Source organism: Chanodichthys erythropterus, chromosome 18 (genome assembly GCF_024489055.1).
Source record: "Chanodichthys erythropterus isolate Z2021 chromosome 18, ASM2448905v1, whole genome shotgun sequence".
Lineage (NCBI taxonomy): Eukaryota > Metazoa > Chordata > Actinopteri > Cypriniformes > Xenocyprididae > Chanodichthys > Chanodichthys erythropterus.
The window spans coordinates 17,249,801-17,276,138 of record NC_090238.1 but is presented as its reverse complement, the minus strand read 5'-3'; the positions used below and the strand labels follow the sequence as shown (position 1 = coordinate 17,276,138).

At 38.3% G+C, this 26,338-nt stretch overlaps 1 protein-coding gene across 8 annotated transcripts; it reads left to right on the top strand.

Moving 5' to 3' along the window:
• Positions 1-403: 403 nt before the first annotated feature.
• Positions 404-26,338, top strand: mgaa (MAX dimerization protein MGA a). 8 transcript variants are annotated; one of them, XM_067367030.1, is made up of 25 exons: positions 404-509; positions 8,443-9,595; positions 9,755-11,582; positions 12,097-12,169; positions 12,267-12,377; positions 12,490-12,609; positions 12,707-12,799; positions 12,927-13,567; positions 13,723-14,017; positions 14,216-14,406; positions 14,606-14,710; positions 14,798-14,834; positions 15,623-16,038; positions 16,540-16,762; positions 16,956-17,264; positions 18,085-18,405; positions 18,944-19,731; positions 19,828-19,988; positions 20,177-20,222; positions 20,390-20,509; positions 20,595-20,706; positions 22,945-23,472; positions 23,567-23,692; positions 23,771-23,893; positions 24,017-26,338. In XM_067367030.1, exons 2-25 carry the CDS (start codon positions 8,508-8,510, stop codon positions 24,892-24,894), a joined length of 8,733 nt encoding a protein of 2,910 aa, XP_067223131.1. In that variant the 5' UTR covers positions 404-509; positions 8,443-8,507; the 3' UTR covers positions 24,895-26,338. The 8 variants fall into 8 exon arrangements, with proteins under 8 accessions (XP_067223131.1, XP_067223132.1, XP_067223133.1 ...); XM_067367031.1 differs by having other exon boundaries at positions 9,752-11,582; positions 20,177-20,216; XM_067367032.1 differs by having other exon boundaries at positions 9,752-11,582; positions 23,792-23,893.

Below are 26,338 nucleotides of genomic sequence, written 5' to 3'. Positions count from 1 at the left end.
AAATGTAGCATTGTAATAAATAAAGGATTTGACAGCAGTGCACTGAAGGAAAGGGTTTGGCATCCCCATGAACAAAACTCCCATTGTCTCGAAATTGATGAATCTATGATGAATCATTGCATTCGTGCCGCGTCGCTTCAAATCAAACGCAAAAGAAAGCATTTTACGCAACGACTCTTTTTTCTTTACGATATACGTCATTCGAATAAAAACCGACGCTGCGCGAATCGAGGTAGCCATTGCCCATGACGTAAACAAAGGCGTTAAGTAAACGCATGCGCGGTACAACCAACGAGCCTCATCAGTCAGAAGCTGCGCATGCGCACTAAAGTCACACGAGGGAATGCGTGCAATGTTTTGAGTGGCGACGTGCTGACGTAACCGCACGCACGTAAACCTCGGAGGGTGAGACGCACGGTGTAATAATGTGAGAAGGGAGAGAGAAAAAAACAACATTAACGAAGACAGGAGAGAGAATATGCATAATATGCATTACATATTGACAAAAGGTAACAGTCTAATCCGGATGCAGCTGTGTCTGTTAAAGTAATCGAAAAACTTTAAGGAACAAGGGTGTTTTTCGTTGTTACTTCGTGGCCAGAGCAGACCCTCTCTCAGCGTGCTTTCATCAGATTCGCCCGCCATTCGAGATGTTTCGACGTGCACGCGCCATCCGCGCCAACTTTTAGGTCTCAGGCCTATTAGAGACATGCGCCATCGACGAATATAACTCGACGCCCGTTACACAAAAGGTGACTGAAACTCCATTTCTTGACTTTGAATGGACAAATAACATTTATGCACGCCGGTGGTTGCCACGTTTCCTCACCTGTGAATTAGGTAATATAGGCAGTCTAGTAGTGTTGTTATAGTGAATAAGTAGCTTGTGAGCCTTTTCGGTATTCATGCGCATGTCGCGTTACAAATGCGTTTGACGTTATTCTTCAAGTTATTTAGCTTTTATTATTACCATCGTATGTGTGTATTAATGATTATATTAGTTTTTTTCAAAAGCATGTGGTTATGGCGTTGACATGCATATTTTTATTTATTATATTTATTTTATGCATTAGACGTTGCAAAATCAACACGCTAAATTATTATTGTTTTTGTGTCTTAATTGCATCTTCGTAGGAAAATAAATTATGAGTTATTGTAATGGGTTATATAGAATGTTATGTAGCAGCCACACTAGTCTTTAAGCATAAGGTATTATGGTGAGTTCAAGTCATGTCGGAAAGATCGTATTTACGAGTTCAACGCACATGAACGCCATCACAATGTCGTAAAGACAAGTTGGAGGCTTGCGATTTTCTTTAATCCCCGATGTTTACGAGTTGGGGGCGTGTCAGTGAGAAACATGGCGGAATACCACAACACTTAAAGGTATCTAGCAGTGATATTGTCAGGCTTTTCTGTTTACAACGAAGTAAGCTAATTGCCTGCACAAAATATTATAGCATTGTAATATAACTATAATATGTGTTGAAGCTTACAGTAGCTGCACAAATTAATCAAAAACATAAAAAAGCAAAACATACCTGATACACGTTCTGTGTTCTTCATTTTCTAGAAGTATAGAGTTGAAAACCTTGCTATATTTTTGTGTAGTTATTCAAGAGATGTGACGCCACCATCTTACTCCAACGAAAGTGACTTGAACACACCTTACGTCGTAAATAAGAACTTCCCAGGAGGACTTCAACACACTATTATTTCGAACTCGTCCTCTCATTCTAGTGCTCCTGTTTAAAAATAAATTTGATTAAAGCTGCAGTCTGAGATTTTTGGCCCTCTAGCGGTTAATAAACAGAACTGCATGTGTCTTGCGGAAGAACATCGTAGCCAGAGCTTCTTTTCTCCTTGTATGTCAATGGCGAGTCACGCAGTTACTGTGATACTATGCGGCGGTCTGAAATAGTCAGAATATAAACACTTATTATAAGTGTACCATAATGATTCAGGGTAAGAAAAAAACATGGTTTGGAAAATGGATTCATGTTGTACATTCTCATATAATTTTTGTCAATTTTGAACACACAAAAAAGTTACGGACAGCAGCTTTAACTTAATATTTGTTAAATTGTAAATCATATGTATTTAATAATGCACCAAATGTTAAAAAGCAGAAATGGAATAGAATAAATGCAAGCAAATACACAAGTTTCATCGAAAGACGAAACTAATTCGTATTTGCTTGCGTTTCTGCTTTTCCATGTACGCATATAAATGTAACGTGTAGTATGACGCCAACCTTGGAAGGCGCTCAGGAGAGTTCTATAGAAAATATTTAAGTAATGCTCACATGGGATGAAGATTTGAGTCATGTAAGTAGCCTAATAAAAGTTGTTTTGTTGCATAGAGCGTATTGTCTCACGAGTTAAGATCAGTTGACAAGAAAAATATTTGCTGCGTTCACGCCATTTCGCAATTACCGTAGTCTCAAGATGACAACACTTGATGCTCTATTCAGCGCTGTTCACGTCCTCAGATTGGGGCTGTTTAAGTCCAGTTTTTATACCCTTCCCTCGCTAACTTCCCTCCATCTTGTTCACTCAGAGGTATGCCATTGTTTATGTTGCACGAATGCCCACTAATGGCAGAACCCTTGCAATGTGTTTAAATGGAACGGCAAAAGCCCTTGATTGCTTGGAATCTGCGATGGAGCTGATTTATTATTTGAAATTGTTTTTCCTTAAGAATATGTTTTACGCACCATTCCATAGGCTCGTATGTATGCTGTACGCTTGGGTTGTTGGAGAAAATATAAGAAATGATAATACAATAAACTATAACAGTCAGCTTAAGGGAGCTATTATGTAACAAGTATTATTTGGTAAAATGTCAATATAACTACAATATCATACACTAGAATTGAGTGGTGTGGGGGTAAATTAAGCACAATCTGCTGTAACGTCACCATCATGTTTGCATTGTTTTCTATGAGTTGACTCACTACCCTTGTCAAAATCGAGGGGTCAAGGATCTGTCTAAATAAACTTACCTTGCCCACTTGACGAAGTTGAACGCACTTCAAAGTGGTGGCGAGGATTCCCCTGAGGGGAAGGGGAAGTTAGCGATTGTATGTCTAAAAGTGGAGTTAAATGCAGCCTGGGATTATGGATTTCTTTGGCAACACTATCAACGCCTAAATGAATCTGCAGCAGTCAGGTGGTAAAGCGGCCACGTGGTACAGGTAGGAGCGCTCAGAAAATTCCCATCTTACAAGCTGTAATTACGAGCTGTACAAAGATGTGAATGCTTTTTACAAGTTGGCATTTCGTAACTGTAGCAATTACAACATGGCGTGAAATGCACCTTTTAACACTTTCTATTTGGCACAATGTAGTACTGTATTTATATGTAGTATATGTATTTGGCTGGATGATTAATCGAAATGTAACTAAAAATAGAAATTCAGAACCTCTAACTAACATAATTTTCCCAAGTCAGTTATTTCATTTTTTTAATCAATGTAATACTTTCTCTTTAAAAACATACTACCGCATGTGTAATCACGTGACTCCACCCCGTCCAGTCAGTAGCATGAAAGCGACACAGAGACGAACTCAACACACACGGAGTCAACACACAGACAGCGCGCGTGCCCCAAAGTGTGATCACTTTTGCTTGCGTCCTCAAAAGGCTTGCCCAGTTTGGACATTCTCATGCTCTGATGCCTTGTGGCACACACTCATATAGACAGTAGCTCGCACATCATGTGAATATTGCACACACAGAGAGGAGCGTAGAAACTCATCAATGCTGTCCTGTAGGGCTGTCAAAATGGCTGAAAAGCTAAATTGGAAATTCTTTCTGAAATATTTGCAAAATTCGAATTATATTTGAATTCTAAAGGCGAAAAAGTGCTTTATTGTCTATGCCCACAAGAGAGCGCAAGCGAGCGCAATAAGCAAAATGCACCAAATCAAGCATCGCATCTTTTATTGAAATTAAATGACATTTTTTTTCAAACAACTGTTTTTAAATAAAATATGTCATTAATGTGCATGCAAGGTAGTGTTGTCAAAAGTACCGACTTCGGTACCTAGCTGGTACTGAAATTTTAAAAACGTGAGTGCTGTTGTGCGGCTTTTCACGGCTCATCGGATATGTCTGTGATAGGCTTCAATGATCAACGCTGTAAAAACGTTGTAAATAGTCATCAATTAATCTCTTCACTAAGCGCTTACACAGATACACACGGGACCGTTTGAAAGCAGGCGTCTATCGCGGGTCGGTCCACTGTTAGACACCTGCTTTCAATCGCTCGCACTCCCACTTTCAAAACGCTTTCAAATTCAAACACTTCCGTGTGCTTTCAAATGCTCCCACGCGCTGATCATTGTAGCCAATCACAGGCATATCCGATGAGCGCGTCAACACAATGGCCAATCAGAGATGTTTATGAATCCGCTCAACAGCGCTCAAAGCGTCACGTTTTTAAAATTTCAGTACCGATAGGTACCGAAGTCGGTACTTTTGACAACACTAATGCAAGGTAACAAAAAGTGCATAACTTTAAGTACATCACTACACTAACCTGAGAAAACACACTTCAACAGACAGCGTAATGGTTGCAACTTTACTGCATGAACACAAAATAGCGACCTGCCATTTAGAAACAATCCGCTCACTACACATATTGCTCGTCAAAACACCTGAAGGTGTTTTTTTTTTTCTTGGACAGCGTTTCCAGCTGATGAAAACACGCGCTCTGGGGGTGTGTTTCCCGAAAGCATCGTTAGTCAACTATGGCCGTAGGTCCCACTGAACTCTCTTGGTAACGACGGAACTTGAGACCATAGTTCGCTTTGGGAAACGCACCCCTGACCGGTGTGGCAGGTATGGTCAAATATGTCTTTGCCAGCTGCGCAATTTGTGGAAACAAACATACCACACAGTTTTTGCCACCAACTGAGATGGTTTTCGTCAGCGGGTAGCGTAGCTTCTCTTTCATACATATCCATCTGCTCCAAAGGCCTGATGCCTTCTTCAGCACTGCTTAGGGTCTGACTGCAGATGCCGTCGAACTGGTTGGCCATAGCAGACAGCGCAGTCTTTTTTTCTTGCGTCAACATCAGCGCGCTCACTTTTTGACACCTCCATTATATTTATCACATTAATACACCCTGCACCGCGCTGTACTGGATGACATAAACAAGCCGCATCAGTTACGTCCTCATGGCTTGCGCTCCTCTTGGCACTGCAAAAATTAGAATGCACAGGTTTTACATCCGAATGTGCCTTTTTTTTTTTTTTGACGAATATTCTAAATTTAATTTTTTTTTTGATAGCCCTACTGTCCTGTGATTTATCACTAAAGTAGCTTAGAAACTCAAAAGTTATAGCATATATTTTTCTACTTTTGAAGTAACTACTTACAAACCATAGCTTCACAGTTAATTAGAGGTGGAACAGTTCACATAGTCCTACCGAACGGTTTCGGTACAGGGCTTTCGGTATGGTGCACATGTGTACCGAATGCATTACGTTGCAACATTAAGGTCTCCTGTTTGGGAACGCTTCGGTTTCCCAATGAATTGCGACAACGGACAAAGACAGGTGAATAAGAAAAAAGCAGTACAACGAATAAAGCATTGTAGCCTTACGGCCATTAACTACCAATAATCGCAATAAGCTCTGCGTTTGGTTACATTCAATAAGAAACAAAGTGTTATCCTTCAAAATCTGTCCACGAAATCACGAAATTCAAACAGAAAATGCCGTTTTGATGTGCTTTGTGGCGTGACAGATCACTGTACAGGCACCTCAGTTCAACCGTCAATGTGGAGCGCAAGTTAATCATCTCTTCCTCTTTAATAGTGGTTACAGATTGAACATCTAAACGTATGTTGAAAGATACAAGACTTACTGAAACGGTAATATCTCGTGTAATTGCTCAATCGGTGTTTTAACCGCGGAAAGAAATCACAATATAGCGGCTTGTAAACAATGTCATGTAGCATTTACCTTAGAAAAGCCAATCAGTGTCCACAGCTTGTAAGTATACCAGAGAAATGAACTCTTTTGCTTAATATATGCACTATATTAGCCTATATATTCATTATATTTTACTTAACCTGTTAGTGATGTCTTGATTATTTAATCAAATAAATCTGTTGTGAAAATGACAGCCACTTTGTATAAATTATTTCAACAACGAATTGGAGTAAAACATAATTTTATAATTAGATTTAGAAGTTAATGCAAAACTGCCTTATGTGAAACATGTTTGCATACAACAACATTTGAGTGTTATTATGTCTAAAAATAAAGCAATTGAATTTAGGCTTATAGTTTGGGCTCAGTTGTTAAATATTATAGTAGCATAATGTTCAAGTAAGGGCTCCCTACGTAGTTTATAGCATTAGCAGAGATAATTTTTGTATCCTTAAGAAACTTTTAGTTTTAATTTAATATATTTAAAGACAGAGAAAACATTTGTTCAGTAATCCACTGTTTAATAAAAAAGAAGCAATTTTATGTTTAGTTTTCTCCTCACCTGCTGTACCGAACCGTGACTTCAAAACCGAGGTACGTACCAAGACAAAAAAAAAAAGCAAAAAAATTCTCTTCACTGTAGTAGTTGCTTTTTTATTCCTAATTTGAGACAGTTTTATTACATTATATACATTGAAACTAATAGTACTCTTGTACCTGATTAATATTTTATCTTTTTTTTTCTTTTAACTCCACTGTTGACAACATAAAACACAGATACGACATTGTTATAGCTGACTATTAAAGCATCGTATCCCAGAATTCTATTACTTTATTTTTAAGATGATGCGACTGGTGGCGCCAAGTGGAATTGCATGAGTAATGATTGTTTCCAAAGAGGTTTCCTTGTTTCAAGCATACATCCTATTACTCCTACTCTTCTATTCAGTGTGCGGTGCACATGTATACACTTAACAGAGACCACAGGACTTAATTATAAATTACTAAATACTAAATTATTACCATTGTTGGTTTAACTAGTCAATTTTGGGGTGGGGTGGGTAAACTGATTCAAAGGTTTACATGTTTTGTATATGTGTCTATATATATTACTATATATATTTCACAAAACAGAAAAAAAAAATACTCATTAATAATATTTATTATATATATATATATATATATATATATATATATTATATATATATATATAATATTATTATTATTTTTTTTTTTTTTACACAATACAGTCATTGAACCCTTGGGATGACATTCTGTTTGTGAATGTTGCTCAAAGGCCCTGTTTCCACCTGCCATTAATATGCATGTTCAGTGATCTTATCACAAGTGGTTGGTTGAGAGGCATTACCATTTCCACTTGGTATTAACATGCATTTCAGATACATCTCCTGTAACCACTTGTGTTCAGATTTCGTCACGACACACACACCCCACAGCGTTCTGCATCAGTTTTGCGGGAGCATTAAATGCATTGCTTACGAGCAAGAGGGAAAGAAAGCGAATGAAAAAGATGAGGACAGCTGCAATTTGTTTGTCACAAAGCATCCTAAATTGATCATGTTAGTTGAGTAGGTAGTGCTTCACCTCAATCCACAACGCATTCAGGACAGATAGTTATATAATTGTTATATAATTCAGATGTGGTCACCTGCATTTTTGATTACTTGCGCATATTTTCAGTGATCCAGTCACAAAAAGTTTTCCATCACTATTTAGTCCTGACCACTTGTGATTGGATAACACAAGTCATTATTTTGTTGCCATGTACTTGTGTAACTTGTTCAAGGTACCATGACATTTTTCTTGTATCAATTCCCCTTCTTTTGCAACAAATCCTAAGTAAATTCTGCATGTACCTTTGTATGTATACAGTTCAACCAAACACCAAGGCTTTTCATTTACCATTTGTTCTTTACAGTGCCAGAAGTGGAGGTAGACTGTTTATGACAGGTACTCAACACTGCTCTTGAATGGCCATCTTCATGCAAAGTTCCAATCCTTTACCTGCCTGTAATTTTCAAGTCTCATGAAGCCTTGAAGAGTTTAAGACTAAAATGTGCTGCAAGGTGACCTTCCAGGAGCATAGTTGAATACCGCTTATTCAGTCCAGAAAATAATTTGTTTAGGACTTACATAGATGTCCTCACAAGTATAACCTTGAGGCTTATGCAATGCTAAGAGGCCTATGATGGACAACCTCTTCTGATGTATGTAGTCCACAAAGCATCATACACACCACACTTCTTATTGAGACAATTCTCCAGCAAGGTGTAAACAGTTTGACAGCATTTCTGGAATTAAATTGTTGACAAGTTTATGCATAGAGGCCACGCAGGGATGCAGCTAACTAGTAGTTGAGTAATCTAGTGACTAACACAGAAAAACTGTTTATAACATATTTAAATGTTAAGCTTTACAGTTTCTAGCTGTCAAATGTGCTTTGACCATGCCATTTTGTGTATGTCTTGTTTTTTTAAGGATGTAGACCTGAAATACCCTGAGGTGAGAGGGTCAGAAGCTATCCAGATGACTTCTTAACCCCCATGGCAGAAACAAAGAAGCAGGGTGCAATGGTGCTTCATGAAGAGGGCATGACTGCCCCAACACTGGCTCCTCCTACAACTGCTCCACCTTCCATCTTTGTTGTGCTGCAACAGTTGCAGTCTGGGGATACCGGGAAAGACCAGGGCAGTCTGATGGCAATTAGTGAGGCAAATAAAATGGTGAAATCTTCAATCAGCTCTGCTGTAACAGGCATCCATCCGTCATCTTCCACATTTACAGACATCAACAGCAGCTCACAGTCAGACCACTTGCCAGCAGATGCTAGATGTAAGGGCATCACTGTTACACTGGACAACAACAGTATGTGGAATGAGTTTTATAGGTGTCAGACTGAGATGATTCTGACCAAACAAGGCCGTAGAATGTTCCCTTATTGCCGCTTTCGTCTCTCTGGAATGGAACCTTTCCAGAGTTACGTGCTGGCAATGGATATTGTTCCAGTTGATAACCACAGGTACAAATGGAGTGGGAAAGGATGGGAACCCAATGGGAAGGCTGAGCCTCATGTTTCTCGTTTGTTTGTACACCCAGAATCCCCTGCTACTGGCCTACACTGGATGCAGTACCCGGTTTCATTTTACAGACTGAAACTTTGCAACAATTTGGACCAAGAGGACCATATTATTTTGCACTCAATGCACCGATACCTTCCTCGACTTCATGTCATACCTGCAGACAAAGCTGCTGAAGACATCCAAGTTGACAGACCCAATGTTATAACTCTGAGTTTTTCACAGACAGAGTTCTTTGCAGTTACAGCCTATCAAAACCTTCGCATCACCCAGCTCAAAATTGACTACAACCCCTTTGCCAAAGGTTTCAGGGAGGATGCAGTCAATGCCCGGTCATCTAAGGCGAAGAATGGAATGTCCACTGAGGAACCTGAGAGTGAACTCAAGCTAAGCAGGGAGATGACAACCTTGAATAATTTGAAAACTCTGTTTATGAAGAGAAATGCTGCTGTAAAGGTCAATAAGGATCAGAACATTCCCAGCCCTACAAATGGAGAAAAGAAAGTTGTAAATGGTGATGCTCTTAATGTAGACACAGATGTTCAAAGTTTCTGGTAAGTAGAGTTAACATAAATTTACCAAACATAAGCAAAATGTTGCTTTAGTTTGAATTAGATTTACAAATTCTATGCAACATACTCAAACATATTTGCCAATTTTGACAAATGTAACATCATTTCTGTCTTGTTTTCTTATCCTTTCTCTGACAGCAGCAAGAAGCGCCCATCATCGTTGGCATTTTCAGACTTCATTAAAGGTGCTCATGTGAAAGTCAAAAGGTTATCACTTGAGAATATCAAGAAAAATGGTGTGGTCTTGCAAACATCTTGCACAAGTGAACAAAATGAGGTGATGGACATATCATCCAAAACAGGAAAATTATTACAAGTTGTTAGTAAAGATGAAACTGTGGTAGCTGACATTCACGGTAAAAGCACAGACACACCCTCAAAAACTGAGTTATTAGAAACAGACGAGACTAAAACAGAAATAGATGAACACAAAGCTGACAAGATTACATTACTGTCCAGTGACCAAAATGTACCTTACATGAATGAAAAGGGGATGGAGACCCTTTCTTCTCTGGACACTGAGGCCAAGTCTGAATCAAACACGAAGAAAACCTTACCACATAAGCGGCCTGAACGTGTACCCCTACCTCTCCTTGCTCAGTTTCTTAAACAAAGAAAGTCTAAGACAAGACCCACTACACCCAAATCTGACACTCCCAGCTCATCCTTAGACTCAAAGTCATGTGAACCTTTCTTAATCCCTGAAAGATCATCTGCTTTGATGTCTTCCTCCCCTTGTGTTACCACTACTAACTTAGATTCAGATCCAGTACTTGCCTCATTATCCCAAAAAGTTACATCATCAACAGTAGATGCAGTAAACATTACATCTCTGGCCACTGCATTATCTCCAGCAACTGCATCCCCTGTACCAGCAGAAACACAATTATCTGATGGATTTTCACCTTCCCCAGTTGGCAATGATCCATTCAGTGCCCCCAACACTACCTCTCCCTCCAGACCTGATTCTGACCCAACACCTGACAGTATGTTTAGTGTGTTCCATAACCCTAATGCTGTTTCTGTGCCAGATCTTGACAACACACTCGGGTCTCAGTCAGACATTTCATCTCTCTTTACATGTCACACTGTACATGACACTTGTACACCTACTACACCTGGAGTTAACAATGACTTTGATGTCACACCAATTGTCCCCTCTGTTACTGCACCTGTTTTTGATGTACCATCGAGTACAGACAATGACAATGTTCCTTATCAGGAACTTGCCTCAGTGCCTGATGTTGCTGAGAGTGCATCCATTTCTGATAGCCTCCTAAACAGTTCCAAGGGTTCTTGTCCTGAGCTTTTTTCTGAAGAAGTCCCTCCACACACTCTGTGCACTCATGAAGAATCCCTTTCCTTGCCATTAGATGACCCATCTTCCCCAGCTTTCTCCTTACCCAGCCCAGCTCCTTCTTCTCCTGACCCATTTCCACCAAGTCTATTCTGTGAAAGACCTGTACCTCCTAGAAAGACCCTTGATTCATTTCCAGAAAGATTGTTAAATTGCACAGCTTCTTCCTCTCCTGATCTTTTCCCACTAGGTCTATTCAATGACAATCCTGTGCCTCACAGAAAGATCAATGATTTTGTTCCAGAAAGACCACTGGATGCTATTGTAACTTCTAGAGAATCATTGTCGCCAAGTGTTCTGGATGTGTCAGAAGATCCCAGAGGAACAATTGACTTGTTCTCTCAAAGTCAATGCTCTGATAGACCAGGGCCTCTTAATGACTTGCAGTCAGCTGTTAGTTGTGAGACCACTGTTTCTGATCTCATTGTTCCTGAACCAACTAAACAATCATTTAATGGAAGCACTTTCAAGAAGTCAAAGGCAAAACAGAAAAAAATAGGAAAATTGAAGTGCAGTGAAGATGATGAGGTGTTTGAAGGACCTGTACCTGTTCCAATGCAGCCCAGCCTGGAGGATGTCGAAGGCCAGTTGTTTGTCTCCTTCGTGTCAAAGGTAACACAAAGCGTGTCTGGTAATATTTAAATGTAGAAAGTAAACTTTGAAGGAAATGAAAACATTTAAATTTAGTTTTTACTCACCTTTATTCCACAACATCCATATGATAATTACACCAACCTTTATTTCAATTAAGTAATTTCCTCCTGTTTTCTTGTAAATGGTTGCTCTTGACATCAAGTGAATTTGTCTTCAATATATGCTTTATTTGAATATACAAATTCAATAATTGAATGTATTTGAGTTTGACTGTGAATGGGAAGTTTTCAGTAAAAATGGTCTGCTCTTCTCACAATTTTTTGATTGGCTTTAGAAGAATTTTAGCTCATTTAGATTATAGCTCATTTTAATTAATGGACTACTTTTGTGTTATTTGCTTTGCTTTACTACTATAAAATGTTTGAAACTGTTTTATTATTGACCTGGTGTATGTAACATCTACAGAACACTATCTATATAGTTATGACAATTACATCCTTGTGACATTCTGAACACCTTAATCCTGAAATAGAAAGCTCTTGAGATTCACCTTGGAGATGATGCCAAAACGGAGATGGCACAAAAAACCACACAGAATCCAGATGGTAAGAATTGAACAACTCACCATGGTTAATGTTTAAGAACCACTTTAAAACCACTTAGTGTTGTGGATTTATTTATTTATTTATTTGCTCCAAACAGGTGGAAGTTATGAAAATATACAGGAAAATATTGAGGTGCTAGAGAAAACCCTTTTACGTGATCTGAAAGTCATGAAGCACAGACAGGTCATTCATCCAGTGCTGCAAGAAGGTTTTTTATTTTTTTTATTTTTTTTTATTTAATTCTCTATTAATTTGACAGTTATATAACAATACAATGTACAACGTTACAATAATGTTTTTTTTTTTCTTTTTCTTTATAGTTGGATTGAAATTGAATCTGCTTGACCTCAACCTGGAAATTGACCTGCAATATCTGGGTGTGCAGTTACCCATACCCCCATCTGTTCTCTCACCCGAAGGAAGTTCAGCATCATCTCAAGGTATTAATCTTAATAATTACAAACAATAAATATATACATAATGCCTAAATGATGATTCAGGTTTTCATTGTCATTAATGCATTTTTTTTCTCTGTAGTCCAGTTTGTTTCAAGGACAGGGAAAACTACTGACTTTACCAAAATTAAAGGTTGGAGAGATAAGTTTGCTGGATCAGGATCCCTTACAGAAGGTAAACTATTTTCCCAGTATTTCAGTTCAAGAATATACTCCTTGATATTATATTAAGTGTAATTTGAAATGTTGTTATGATACTGCTGCTAAAAGAATGTGATTTTTGCATTACATTTTATTTGCAGGCTTGTCAAGCACAGATGCAGGGCAAAAGAATCTCTCTGCATTTTGTAGTGACATGTTGGACGAGTACCTGGCTAGCGAGGGCAAACTGATTGACGAACGAGCTGCTAACTTATCACAGACTGATACTACGCCTGTAGCATACGAGCTGCCCACTAAGAGCACTAGTTATGTTCGTACCCTGGATAGTGTACTTAAGAAACAAGTACCTGCTACCTTATCCACAACATCCAAAAAAGTCAAGCCAACATTCAAGTCCAAAGAGGAAAATAAATCAAAAAAACCTTTAAAGTCATGTACAAAAAAGCAAATAAAACCAGTGTTCAGTGTGAACAAACCTGTTTTGTCCCCGAAAAAAACACAACAGAGCAAGAAATATAAAAATAAGAAGGAATCCAAGAGTTTGAGTCCTGAAAATCTTGCTGTAGAAACTGCTGCAATGGTAACCTCTAATAAGAGTCCCATGGTTGAAGATTCTGGCTCCACACCATCAAACTGCACAGGTGGACGTAGTATAGGTTTGCCTAAGACTCTGGTAAAGCTGATGGATGTGGAAGATGGAGCAGTGTGGGAAGGCAAACATCGTACCTATATTACAGAAGAAAGAGCAGCAATTGCACTAGCCACTCTTGTGACCGCTGAGGTACAAGTCATAATAAGGATCATCTTACTACACAATAGTTTGTTAGAATAGATATTGGGTTTTGTAGTGATTGTCAATAACAACAGAATTTAATTATGGGATAATGTTCTCCAAGACATCTTATGTTCTTCTTTATCTCTTTTCCTGGTTTTAAGGGGGTATCAAAAGGAAACCCTGATGCCATCAGAATTATAAGACGACGTGCACCACCCTGCCTGAATGTATTTTGTAGGCTTGGCTGCGTGTGTGCCAGTCTGGTTCACTTGAGAAGACATCATCACTGTGGAAAACCGCAGTGCATGTTGGGCTGTAGCTGTTTGCGACGCAAAGTTGTTGCGCTGAAGACCCCCAAACAGGAAGAAAGTATAGCAGAGGAGCCTGAGTCTCAGGGAGTGTCAGAGGAGATCAAGGCCAAATGGAAGAAGAAAAACAAAAAGAGAAAAACTTATGGTCAGTCTATTCAGTGGCAATTTATTGCAATAGCTGTACCATTGTTATAACTAGCATTTGACCACTATTATTATTTTATTGTAATATTACTGTATCTTTCCAATATGCATGTATTGCTTGAAAAACTCCTTTGAAACAATTTTTATTGAGAAAGGAGTTATGAAGATAAAATTGAAATACCTTGCCTATCTCCTTCAGTTCTGACAGATCCGGAAACAGCACCTGAACCTGCCAAGCGTGTGAGTACTTTATGGGATCGAAAAAGAGAAGTTTCTGATTCAGAGGCTCTTTTCTCTCCTCCTCCTGCAAGAACTCCATCTCCAGCACTCTTGTCTCAAGAGCTTCAAAATGACCTGGAAAGCTTTTTAAGTCCTTTAAAACAAAAAATGGTGAGACTCATAGTTTTAGAATACATTGCAGACATAACATCTAATCACAGTTTATTAAACATGCTTTAATAGGGTTTTTATTGCATGTGCAAGTTTTTTTTTTTCGTTATCGAATCCTTGTCATTTTCCATGTCAGTGTAGTTTCATAAATTCATTGATGTGTAGACTTGGATATCTTAAATATTTCCTCTCTATTCAGGTGGAAGAGAAAAATTTGAATATGATTAATGACAATGTGGAGAGCACACTGACATGTGCCCGTTCACGACCGTTTTACTCCGGGTGTCATGACAAACAAAAAACGGTGAGATTTCCTACATGAAGGATGGCATATTTTTTGGTTAAGACAAAGTGAAAAAGTTTACACTGTACATTCTTCTACTTTTGGCAGGTTGACCAACACCACATCTCACAGGTCTCTACACAAGGTCAGTTATAGGGTTTACCCAAAAATGAAAATTCTGTCATTAATTACTCGCCCTCATGTTGTTCCAAACCTTTAAGACATTCATTCATCTTCGAAACACAAATGAAGATCTTTTTAATGAAATCTGAGAGCTTTCGGTCCCTCCATTGACAGCCTATGCAACTACCACTTTCAAGACCCAGAAAGGTAGTAAAGACAATTTTATGAAGCAGCGCAAGTCTTGTTTATACAAAAAAAAATTTACCACTTTATTTACAAAATACTCATCTCCAGCACGTGTTCAAGCAACAAGCTCTTGCGAGAACACAGCATGCATATGCTGTGGTGATCTTTTGAATGTGTTGGAGATTAATATTTTGTAAATAAAGTGGTAAGTTATTTTTTTTTTTTTTTTTTTTTTTTTTTTTTTTTCATTTGCCTCGCTTCATAAAATTGAGGTTAAATCACTGTAGTCACATGGATTAGTTTTATGACGTCTTTACTACCTTTCTGGGTCTTAAAAGTGGTAGTTGTGTAGGCTGCCAATGGAGGGACTGAAAGCTCTCAGATTTTATTAAAATCTGAACTTCATTTTTGTTCCGAAGTTGAACAGAAGTCTTATGGGTTTGGAACGACATGAGGGTGAGTAATTAATGACAGAATTTTAATTTTTGGGTGTACTAACCCTTTAATGCCTGGTGCAATCATAGTTTATTGCTAAACAACATATTGTCAAGTTCAAAGGACTTTAAAATGTTTTATAAAGCTGGTCCTTAATTGAAATCCCCGTCTTTTCCCTTTTGCTCACAGATATTGAGGAGGGAGAGCTTGTACCTCTTAATTTGTCTGGCCCTGCCAAGCGGCTTGAGATCATATCCGAATGCAGTTGGGCCAGTACAGACGTCAGAAATTACATTATGCGCATAGTGTGTGAGCACATGGCTCAGGATCGTTTGAAGCACCCTTTCTGGATTGGCAAGTACTTTATTGAGCCAGTCTCCAAGACTCTTAAAGAGACAGAGGATGGTTCTGTCGATACATACAAAGTCACCATCTCGAGACCTGCAGAGAAGAAAACGGAAGATAAGGTTATGCAAAATGAAGCTGAGCTGAAAAAGCATGTAGAGAGGAGTGAGGTGAAAGGTTTGCCCTTCCTCTCCAGGTGCTGCCCTGCAGGCTTGCTCAAGGCTGAGAAAAAAGCACCCGATGCCCCAGGACGAATAATGGTATGCGTGCAGTTACTTGCCAAAACCATTTAGGTGTATTTAGGAATACAAAATATATAACTAACTTAGTCAACTTAACATGATAATTGACCCTATTTCATTTACGTTTTTGGTCTTCTTGTGCACATTTAATCAGTGCATGTAATTCCAATGTTTTCATCAAGGTTTATTAATGTTATACCACCTGAAATTACTTTTTTATTTATTTATTTATTTTTATCTGACTTCACATCGGTTGCATGGGCAGTAAATAATAACTGAATGCAGTGGTAACTTGCATTCAATTTGGTCTCCATTCTTGAATGGAATGCTCCCTTTTCACAGTTATATCTATTCTCAACAAATCTTGTCCTACTTTGAGTTGCCAACATCATTTTTGTTGACTTTAAGAGTGCTTGAAGTGCCGCCTGTGTAAGACATGTCTTTATTATTTAAGATGTGATTATTTTTGAATGAAGTTAGGAAAGGTCCTTTAAAACTTGTGATCAATTGTTCTGACAGGTCAATGGAAAGCCATACCCACAAGCCAAGTTAGAGCTGGGGCAGATGGGAGCTTTGCATCCTGCCAACAGACTAGCAGCTTACATCACAGGGAGAATATGTCCAACAACATCGACTATTAAAAAAGCCTCTATCACATCAGTTCCAGTTTCTACTGTTGCCACAGTAACCACAGTTACCAGCACGTCTACTACTACAACCACACCCATCATCAAGTCTGTAGGTAAGTCAAGGAAAGGTTCACAGTGTTCAGCTCCAAACCTTTTGCTCGCAAGATTATTGAACCCAATAGCTGACGTCCAGTATATTATTAAGCAGTGCATAACACGGTTACATTGTGCAGTTGTACTGCATGTAAATATGTGCATAACTTAAGAGGCAGATTTAACCTGCTTCTTAATTTGTTTTTTGCACAGTGACCAAGCCCCCAGTGGGAAAGGTCTTCACCCAGTTTGTGGTCAACCACATCAACTCTCAAAATCAGTCCAACACTAGCATCTCGCACTTACAGCCTTCTGTTCCAAAAATTGTCATCCCCTCCTCCATGTTGATGATTGGCAGAGAGGCTAGTGCTCCTGGGGTTGCTCTTTCTCCTCTTAAAGCAGGCTTGATAACCCAGGTGTCTGAGCCTTCAGATTCCACAGGTAGCGCCAGTTTTCCCACTGTATCAAAAGTCCAAGCCCCTGCCATCACCATTCTCAATAATTCACCCAGCCTGCCTCTGGGTAAGCCTGGCTTCCTTGGTTTGCCATTGTGTGTCTGTGCTTCCCTCCCCAACAAACCCTTGGCCATGCATCTACTGGGTGAATTTAACATGCTTGGCCTTCATGTGGGTCTGTTCTTGTGATTTTAGAGCTTGCTGTTGCTTCAAAGAAAGATTCTGAATTACTTTCACCTTCCTGTTTTGTGTACCCTTCCCATTATCATCATTTGTGACTGTGGCTATTATTGTAGGTTGTAAATCTTCCATTTGCTTAATTTAATGCAAAGCTTCACCATCATTGATTTTGACATTGCACATTATATTTTAATGTTAGAGCTGTCCTTTTTGCAGACCAAGATGTAAAGATGTGTGACACTATGTTTACAGTGGTGAAGGAAAATGTTTTGACTTTTCTGGATTCAGCCTTGTAAAATGTATGGTAATTGTTAAATATAGCCTGATTAAATTATGTTCAAAACAACCAGAGGTCAAACATTTTAAATGAACTGGCAATGTGTGGCCATATAAGCATCAAAGACCATTTGCGATGCAGGTGAGCATTGTTCAACTTTAAGTAAATGCACAGTGACATAATGTGCCAACTGCCAATGGGAATACAGCAATTTAATCAATGTCAGTGTGAATGTTCCTTATACTACATAGTGATATTAGCAGTTAGCTATTGTGAACATAATCTGTCACCATCATTCTCTTTAACTATGTGCTAGTCTGGTGCTTTGTGTTTATTGGCTTTATATGCTTCACATTGTCCTTGAATTATTTCACCAAGTCACTAAGTTGATTGATTAAGTTGCCATAATGAATCTTTTCCCTATTTTCAGGTGGGTCTGGTCTTACGCCAAAAACTACTGCCTCTTCACCAGGATCGACCACTCCCGGAAAAAAGACTGTTTTGATTACAGTTATGTCCCGTAATACAGGCCTCCCCAATAGTGGTCCTCGGATTACAAAGCCTGTCACACAGACTCATCCTGTCACACAGACTCGTCCCCCACAGACCCCAGGCCAAAAGATGCTTCTTCAGGTGGTGAAGACTGCTGATGGAAACACATTGTACCGTAATCCTAATGGCCAACTCATGCAGTTGGTGCCTCTAAGTCAAATTAAAGCCATCAAACCCAACCTCCTATCTCAAGGCCAGCGTAAGTGGTTCTGGAATACCATATGAACTGGTTCAGGAAAACCAATAAATATAGATATAAAAAATTAGACTAACTGCTTAAAGCTATATTTTATAATAGCTTTTCTTATTTGTGCTGAGCACCCCAGTGGATAAAATAGCAGAGTTGCAGACAAGAATTATGGCTGACTTTGAGAAATTCATGTCATCTACATTACTTTGTATCATGTTTAGTACAAAGGATAGAAATTAAATTCCATTGAATTTATAACAGCATATGAGCACATTTAGCCATTGTGTTAAAAAAAGTAAACTAATAGAGGGTGCAGTCCCAAGACTTCACAGGGATCCTTAAGGCATGGTCACACAATTTTCAAGTGTTGTCAAATACCATTTAAATTCATAGTTTCATTTTGTTAGTGTTTTGCTGGCAACCAGTGTTCCATGTGGTCATTTTTGTGCAGCATGGTCTTAATGATTATTTTACTCAAATTTGGTGGAGAGTTGATAAACTTTAGAAAAATGGCAAAATATTAATTATGCTTCTGTTTTTCCCACAGCAACCTTTATTCGTTTGCACGCACCAACTTCAGTCACTCTGAAAAAGCCTCAGGGTGGCAGCGCCACCATAGTCACATCTTCCAACCCTACGACACAAATGCAGACAAAGCCTACTGTCACTGTACCAGTCTCTACATCTTCATCTATGAGTGGCAAGCCAGTCACACTCACTACATCCAAGTCAGTCTCATTGGGCAGCCTTCCTTCTACCCTTAAAGTTGTCCCAGGTTTTCTGGGACAGTCTGGCACTTGCACATTAAGAATTCTCTCACCGAATTCTGTCCAAGACACTGGAATTATCAATCCAACTTCCTCCCCCATCCTCTCGCAGAGTGGCTGTACATTGTTAAAAAATGCAAGTTCAACACTACTGGACAAAGACTCCACTAAGTCTGAGACCACAGTTTCCGTTAGCTCACTTTCAACAGAGGGACCAATTGGTCAGGTCCATAAGCAGTCTGAGATGGATCCTGCTAAACAAAATAGCTGTGATGATTCTGAACGCGTAGCACCAAATGTATCGGAGCATTTATCTTCTGTTGCCACCTCTCCAAAATGCAGGCAGTTTTCTGGAGATGATTCAGCCCCTTCACATAATGAGCATGGAGCACTAAAACATTTAAGTTTGGCTGAAGCTGGTAACGGAGATAATCCCAATGTGAAAAAAACAGATTTTGACAAAGCACCAGATCCCGAAGAAGAGGAGATTGGTTCAGATGTAACAGAATTAACTGATGACTCTGACCTGTACAGTGATGATGACGGAGAAGATTCATATAGTTTGAGTGTAAGGGATTCTTTTCACCTTTTTCTGACTGAATTTGTGTAGCTCATCAAACTGTTGTATTGCTTGTTCAGGCTAGATATTTTTGCTGTATTCCAGGGTTCTGATAAAGGGGAGAGGATGGAGGAGACAGATGGTTTGGACTCTGAGATGAAAGATTTTGCAGAGGTGGTGGTTGATATTGAGACCGTTGAATCTGCAGAGGAAAACAGTATCGCAAAATTTAGGGCATCTGCAATAAGAAGGAATCAACATAAAAGGTAACAAACACCTGGTTGATGTCTGATTATGTGGAAGTTTAGTTTGCATTATTTTGATGTTTTGTATTGGTATTTGATCTGATCTGCATCTATACTATGAAAGCATCTGGAAAAATATACTTTGCCTAAGAAAATTAACCAGTTCCTGTCAAAAATCTTTACATCTTTTAAACATTTTGCTCTTGCAGTAACCAGAAGCACATCCATGATGAAAGTTTGGAAGTGAAGGTCAGGGTAAGTTCTATCCTCTCCATTTCATATGTACAATTTTTTTTTCTCCTTTTTTTTTTCTCCTTTTTTTTCAAATGACTGACCCAACCCTTTCTATGTATTTTTGTAACATACATGTGTAACATAGTTGTGAAATTTCACACATTGCATTATATAACTACTTTGTGCAGAGAGTGAGGCTGGAGCGAAAGAGGCGCCACACACTCAAAGAGTTGTTTCTTAAACTTCAGGCAACACTAGGAAAAACCTCAAATAATCTTGAAGCTTCTAGGATGAGCATCCTCACAAAGGTTGTTATTGGTTTTGCTACATTTTATGCTTGTAATTGCACTGAAAATACTGTTTTACTGTTCTGACACGTTTTCTTATTTCAAGGCTCAAAAAGAGATAGAGTCTCTGGTTAAGCAGGAGGAAAACTTAGTAATAAGTAGAGAGAAGCTGCGAATTAAGAGGGAGCGTTACCTACAGACACTTTCACTATTGTGTGGTAAGGCATTCTTTCAGACTGTAATTATTTTTTTATACATCCAAGCATATATACATTTTTATACATGCATAGAGATCAGCAACATAGTTTTAATTTAATATAATAATCCTACGCACTTGCAAATCATATTTTAATTAGGGCTGTCAAGCACTTAAAATTCTGATTTAATTACATGATGTGGCGATTAATTAATTAATCACAATTTAATTTATTTTATTTTATTTAAAGTCATTATTGTGTAAAGCATCAAATAGACATTACAAAAAGTAGCTTCAGAAAGAAATATTTTATTCAATTCAACATAGAATTGTTTTAACAAACTTGAAACATGAGGTTGAGTAAATGATGACTGAATTTTAATTTAAATGGTTCTCTTCAGGCTTGTTGGACTTGAAGCGGTGCTGCACAGATCGATTGGTGTATGACATCAAAGTACGGAGAGCGATTACAGAGCAGATGGTTTTTGAATCGCTATGGTTGTACTTTGATGTCATACCGATTGGTCTGTGTAGTGCTGCTCCAAGAAGTCTTTTATGAATGGTCCACTGAATCATGGTTTTACTCAGTTCGTTCAAAATGCATATTCAGAAATGAAACACTGGTGTGCATTTTGTGGAAACGAACAGTTCTGCTTTGTCTTTAAATTTTCATTAGGCAAAATTGAGCAAAATGGACAATATTGTGTCTAAAATAACACAATATTAACTCATTTATTGAATTGTTGTATAAAATCAGTATTGCATTTGTTATGTAGGCTATGGGACGAAAATGGCACTCGCATGATATTGCACTCGTTACTTGTGTAAAATTGCTTAACACATATGACCTAAATATAAGAAACTCATATGGCATCTTTGCCCCATATCTCTTAATTTTAGGGACTATCTGAGTGCACTGTATAGGCTAATATGACACTCTTCAAAAGAGAGTGGCACAAACCGCTTATGTGCATCTCGGGTGCAGAAAGATTAAACAGCTTAAAAAAACATAATGGAAAAAATGTTGTGCATCAGTGCTGCACATTGAAAATTACGGCACAGAGAGAAGAGATGAGCGCCAAAATCCTAGTGTATCTATCCAACAGTTTATTGACCATTTGTTTCTTCACAGTTTTACATTTTAGTTATTGTGTGTTATGCCAATTCATAGTCCTTGTTGTGTGATAATACAGACACAGTAATGAGTATGACATTGTTTACCAACAGCAATAAACTCCAGCAAAAAAAAAGCTATTTATGCAAATCCTCAGCCGTTTATAAAGGGAGCTAGTATAATACAGATCAATTATTATAATGGGGATATATATTATATATGACTAGTGTTGTCACGATACTGGAATTTCCAACTTCGATATGATGCGTTGAAAAATAGTCAATAACATATTTGATACCATGGAAAAAACTTCCATATATACTGCCATACAGATATTTTTATTATCTCATAATTTTGGAATGGGTAAAATTATGCGCAATACCTGCAAACCCATGCTGAAATTCAGACCCTTTAACACCAATTCAACTTGAGCGAAATGAAATTGGTGAGATACAGAAGGCAGTTGTGTGTCAATTCGCCATTGGAGAGAAGAGAGCGCGAGAACATACAGCTGGTATTGGTGTATCAATACTGCAGAAAAGGAGTATTGGAACTTTTGAGATATTTCAGTATCGATACATATCGAAATATCAATATTTTGACACTAGTGCTGACTGTCGTAACTGAACGTGCTGCTCAGTTTGAATGCTTAACTGGAGTAAGATTGACAGCCACAACGTCAAGTTTCCATGAACTTTAACTTAACAATGTAAATATTCTTTTGTCCCTCAAATTAAGTTATGGAATGGCTTCAGATGACTTTGAATTTAGTGCACAAAAATCTAATTGGTGCTTGTCTATTTCTTTTGGTCTATGACTCTTGTGCCTAGTTAGCCTTTGTTAGATCGAATAACCGTGATCAGCTGGTTATTTAATTATCTCAACAGCCATTCATGCAACCACAGTGACGAAGGTCGCATAACCTAAATGTTGCATCAAAATATGATTTTCAAGCTATTGCAGTGGGATTTATCTATTTATTTTCATTAGACTATTTGTTTCTATTTATTCCTAGGCACATGCTTATAGTATTTACAAGGAGTTGTGTGGAGGATTCATTGATATATTTTTTTATATAAAATGAAATAATTTGAATGTGTGAACATCTGTTTTGCTAACACAGGTTGTATCTCTTTTTGTCCACAGACAAGAGTACAGAGTCCATCAGCCAGAAGCTTAATGAAATTATTGCTAAACAAAAAGCCCTGGAGGCCCAAGCTAAAGCAAAAGAGATGAAGTCCCAGCTTAACCAGGCAACGTCCAAATCTAAACCCAAACCTAAAATTTATCTTAATAGTAAACGGAAAGGTTTGTCACCCCAGAGCAAAGTAAAAGATGTTCTAAAACCGACCAATTCTCCCTCCAAACCGATAGACTTGAGTATTAAAAAACTGAAAGTGACTGAAAGTGTTTTGAAATCCACACCAACCTTAAAACCTACAGGCCTTGATAGTAGCAAAAACACCCTTAAAACTCAGGTTAAAGAGCAAGGTAGCATGTCTAAACCTACTCAGCCATCCCTTAATTCCAGTCCACTAAAGAAAACTGTCTCTGTCCCAAGTCCTGTAAAACGTTCCCTAGTACCACGTGAAAGAATGCGGCCAAACATTCTGTCCCGTGCTTCATCCCAGGTGATACAAGGATCTCCGGTCAAAGAGCCTCTTTTAACTAATGGTTAGTCCAAGAAGAAAACATTTACGATAACTTGACTCGGATGAAGCTGATTTTTGGAGGTTTATAATTTTGATGTCTGTCTTGTTTTGTTCAGTGTGTATACCTCAAGTGTTCCCTCTGATGAATACCATGGTTCCATGCAATCAAATCATAACCATAAACAACCCACTTCAACCGATTGGCATCACCTCAGTAGGGACACAGCAATCATCCACACCAGGTTTGTCTCTGAACAGGTCAATGATGTTTCAAAATGTCATATAGAAAATATGAGAATTTGTTTTTTTTTTTTAACTAGGTGTAGCATCTGTCTCCATAGTTCCTGCAATATCTCACCCGCTTGGAATGAAAAATCCTCTTCCAGTATTGCAGCCTCAGTTTATCAAAATTACAAACAGTCCTGTTAATATTAACACTCAAGGTGAGTTACCTCAGCTGATATTGTCTCATATATATTGAATCGGATATTTTTTTTAACAAGTTACCTACATTGTTCAGTGATATTCATATGGATAATTTTTTATTTACAATGCATAATTTTCAGTGGATTCTGCCAACCTTCCAAACATCACCAATGTTATTTCTCTGGTTCCACCGGTGGAGAATCTGGTAATACCACAGAAAGTTGTGGAAGAAACATCTGTTGTCCAGGCACCACCAGTATTTGTCACTGCACCTGTGGAGAATCAGCACAATTGCTCTGAAGTTGAAATTCCTAATTTGGAGGAAAGGGTGGTTGTTGATGAGCCTCAAACCAAGGATGTCCCCAAACAGCTTGAAGAAGGAGATGAGGTTAGTGCATCTGTTACTTCGTCCACCCAAGAAGGACTGGAGAAGAAGGGTCCAGATGACAGCAACGATCCTGAGGATGAAAATCTGATGTCTTTGCTTGATGAACTTGTTCTTCTTAGCCAGCAGCTGAGTAATGAAGACGAAGATCAGAAAATTGTCATGCCAAGCGAGGTACAGCCATGCTCCGACAAGCAGGCAGATGATGAACGTGCTCTCAGTCCCTTGTTCCTAACTCTGGATGAAGATCTGATGTCTCCAGACTCTAAAGATGAAATCGATATCCCACCCAAAGTGGATGATTTGGTAAAAGTCATCTTTGGGTCAGATTCACCTTCGGTTTCATCCGAATCTGGAGTTGCACCATCAACAAACATTGAGAGTCCGAATGCCCCTATGTGCACTGTTAAAGATGATGCTCCTACTCCGCCGCCTCTTTTGCACATGAAAACTGCATGTGAAGCTGCATCGGGTCAATCTACCAATGAGGGGACCAATGTGGCATGGCGGCCTATGCCTAAACTGGTTCCTCTAGGGTTAAAGCCCCAAGATGTTGTTGTGAATAAGGTGACTGGCTCTTCAGTTTCCAAACCGGACTCAAATGAGCAAGATGTTCATGGACCACAAATGTGATCTACCAGTCAATGAATCAGGTACAGATGCTGCTCACGTTTAACATGTTTATATACAGAAGTTTTTTTTTTTTATGTATTTATTTTTTGTTTGCTGTGTAAGTCCTGCTGTCGTGTGCACCACCTGTTGTGCCTCTGGTATATCCAAATACATTTTGTTGATTTTACTTTTTTTTTGTTGCTTTTCATTACTCAACCTACTTGACCAGTAAGATTCTCTGTTTGATTTTGCTACCAATTGTGTGTCCACTCTTTGTGGAAATTGTTGTGCAAGATGCTGTTAACTCATCCTAACCTCCATATTGGAGCATGTGGTTTCTTTTCCATTGGAGTTCATTAAAATATTAAAATAAATAGTTTACTTGATCTTTAAACATAGGATTGTTTCTCCCTTAACACCATGAAGGTCAACCTGATTGTAATTGTTTGCGCTGGGGATTTTGTGGGATGATTAGGGCAGTTTTCCGGTGACCTTTTTAGGAGTAATTAAATCTGCCCAGTGACTTTTAACAGTAAAGCCGTTTCATCTGCGAGTTTATCTGCTAATGAGATTACACAAATGTCATTGTCTTTGCATCTCACTGAAACCTAAACTACTGTCTATTAGGCATATTACATGAATGCATGTTAAGGCAATAATAGATGTACAAACAGTCTATGTTCTTGTTTACAGAAATGCTAGATTATATGTTGAGTGCCTTTTCAAAAGGTTCTTCTATATGCATATTGGGGCGTAGAATGGTTTCTTGTTTTAGGGAATAGTACACCTATAGCAATAGCATTAGGAACTTAGAAATAAACGATATAGTGTACTCCCCCTTCCCCACCCCCCTTTTTCTTTCTTTCTTTTTTTATATATATATATATATATACATAAAGTAATCAGTGAAGTTTGAGTACAGTCAGTTTATGGCTTTTGAATGTTTAGTTGTGAACTTACTGTTACTTCACCATATTTCCCACTTCTACAGCAACATAATTAACAATGTAAGCATTTCAAAGGGTTTTAACGCTATTGTGTCATATCCAGTGAGGTGGTTAACTTTAAGAGATCCCTCAGTTTGGTATTTAGTTATCACTATGCAATTGTTTTGCTCTAGATTTTAGATAAGACAGGTAAAGGAAAAACTACATAGGAACGTTAAAAGGCTTCATATATAAGAGATGCAATGTCTTGCTGTTCCTTGAGTATCTTCTTGTGTATATTTTATTTAACACTGGTTTATTTTGTAAATTAGTTAGCTTGTTTAAAGTCTGTATATTGGCTTGTACAACATTTCTTGGCTATTGTACATATGTAAAAATGTATCCCCTCTGTTAGTCTGTTAAAATATGTATTTTTATATGCTATAAATCAGTGTTCTCTTACCACCTTTGTAAAAAAAAAAAAAAAAAAAAAAAAAGGATATGTCTTTTTAAGTCTTTTTTTTTCAATCAATAAAAAT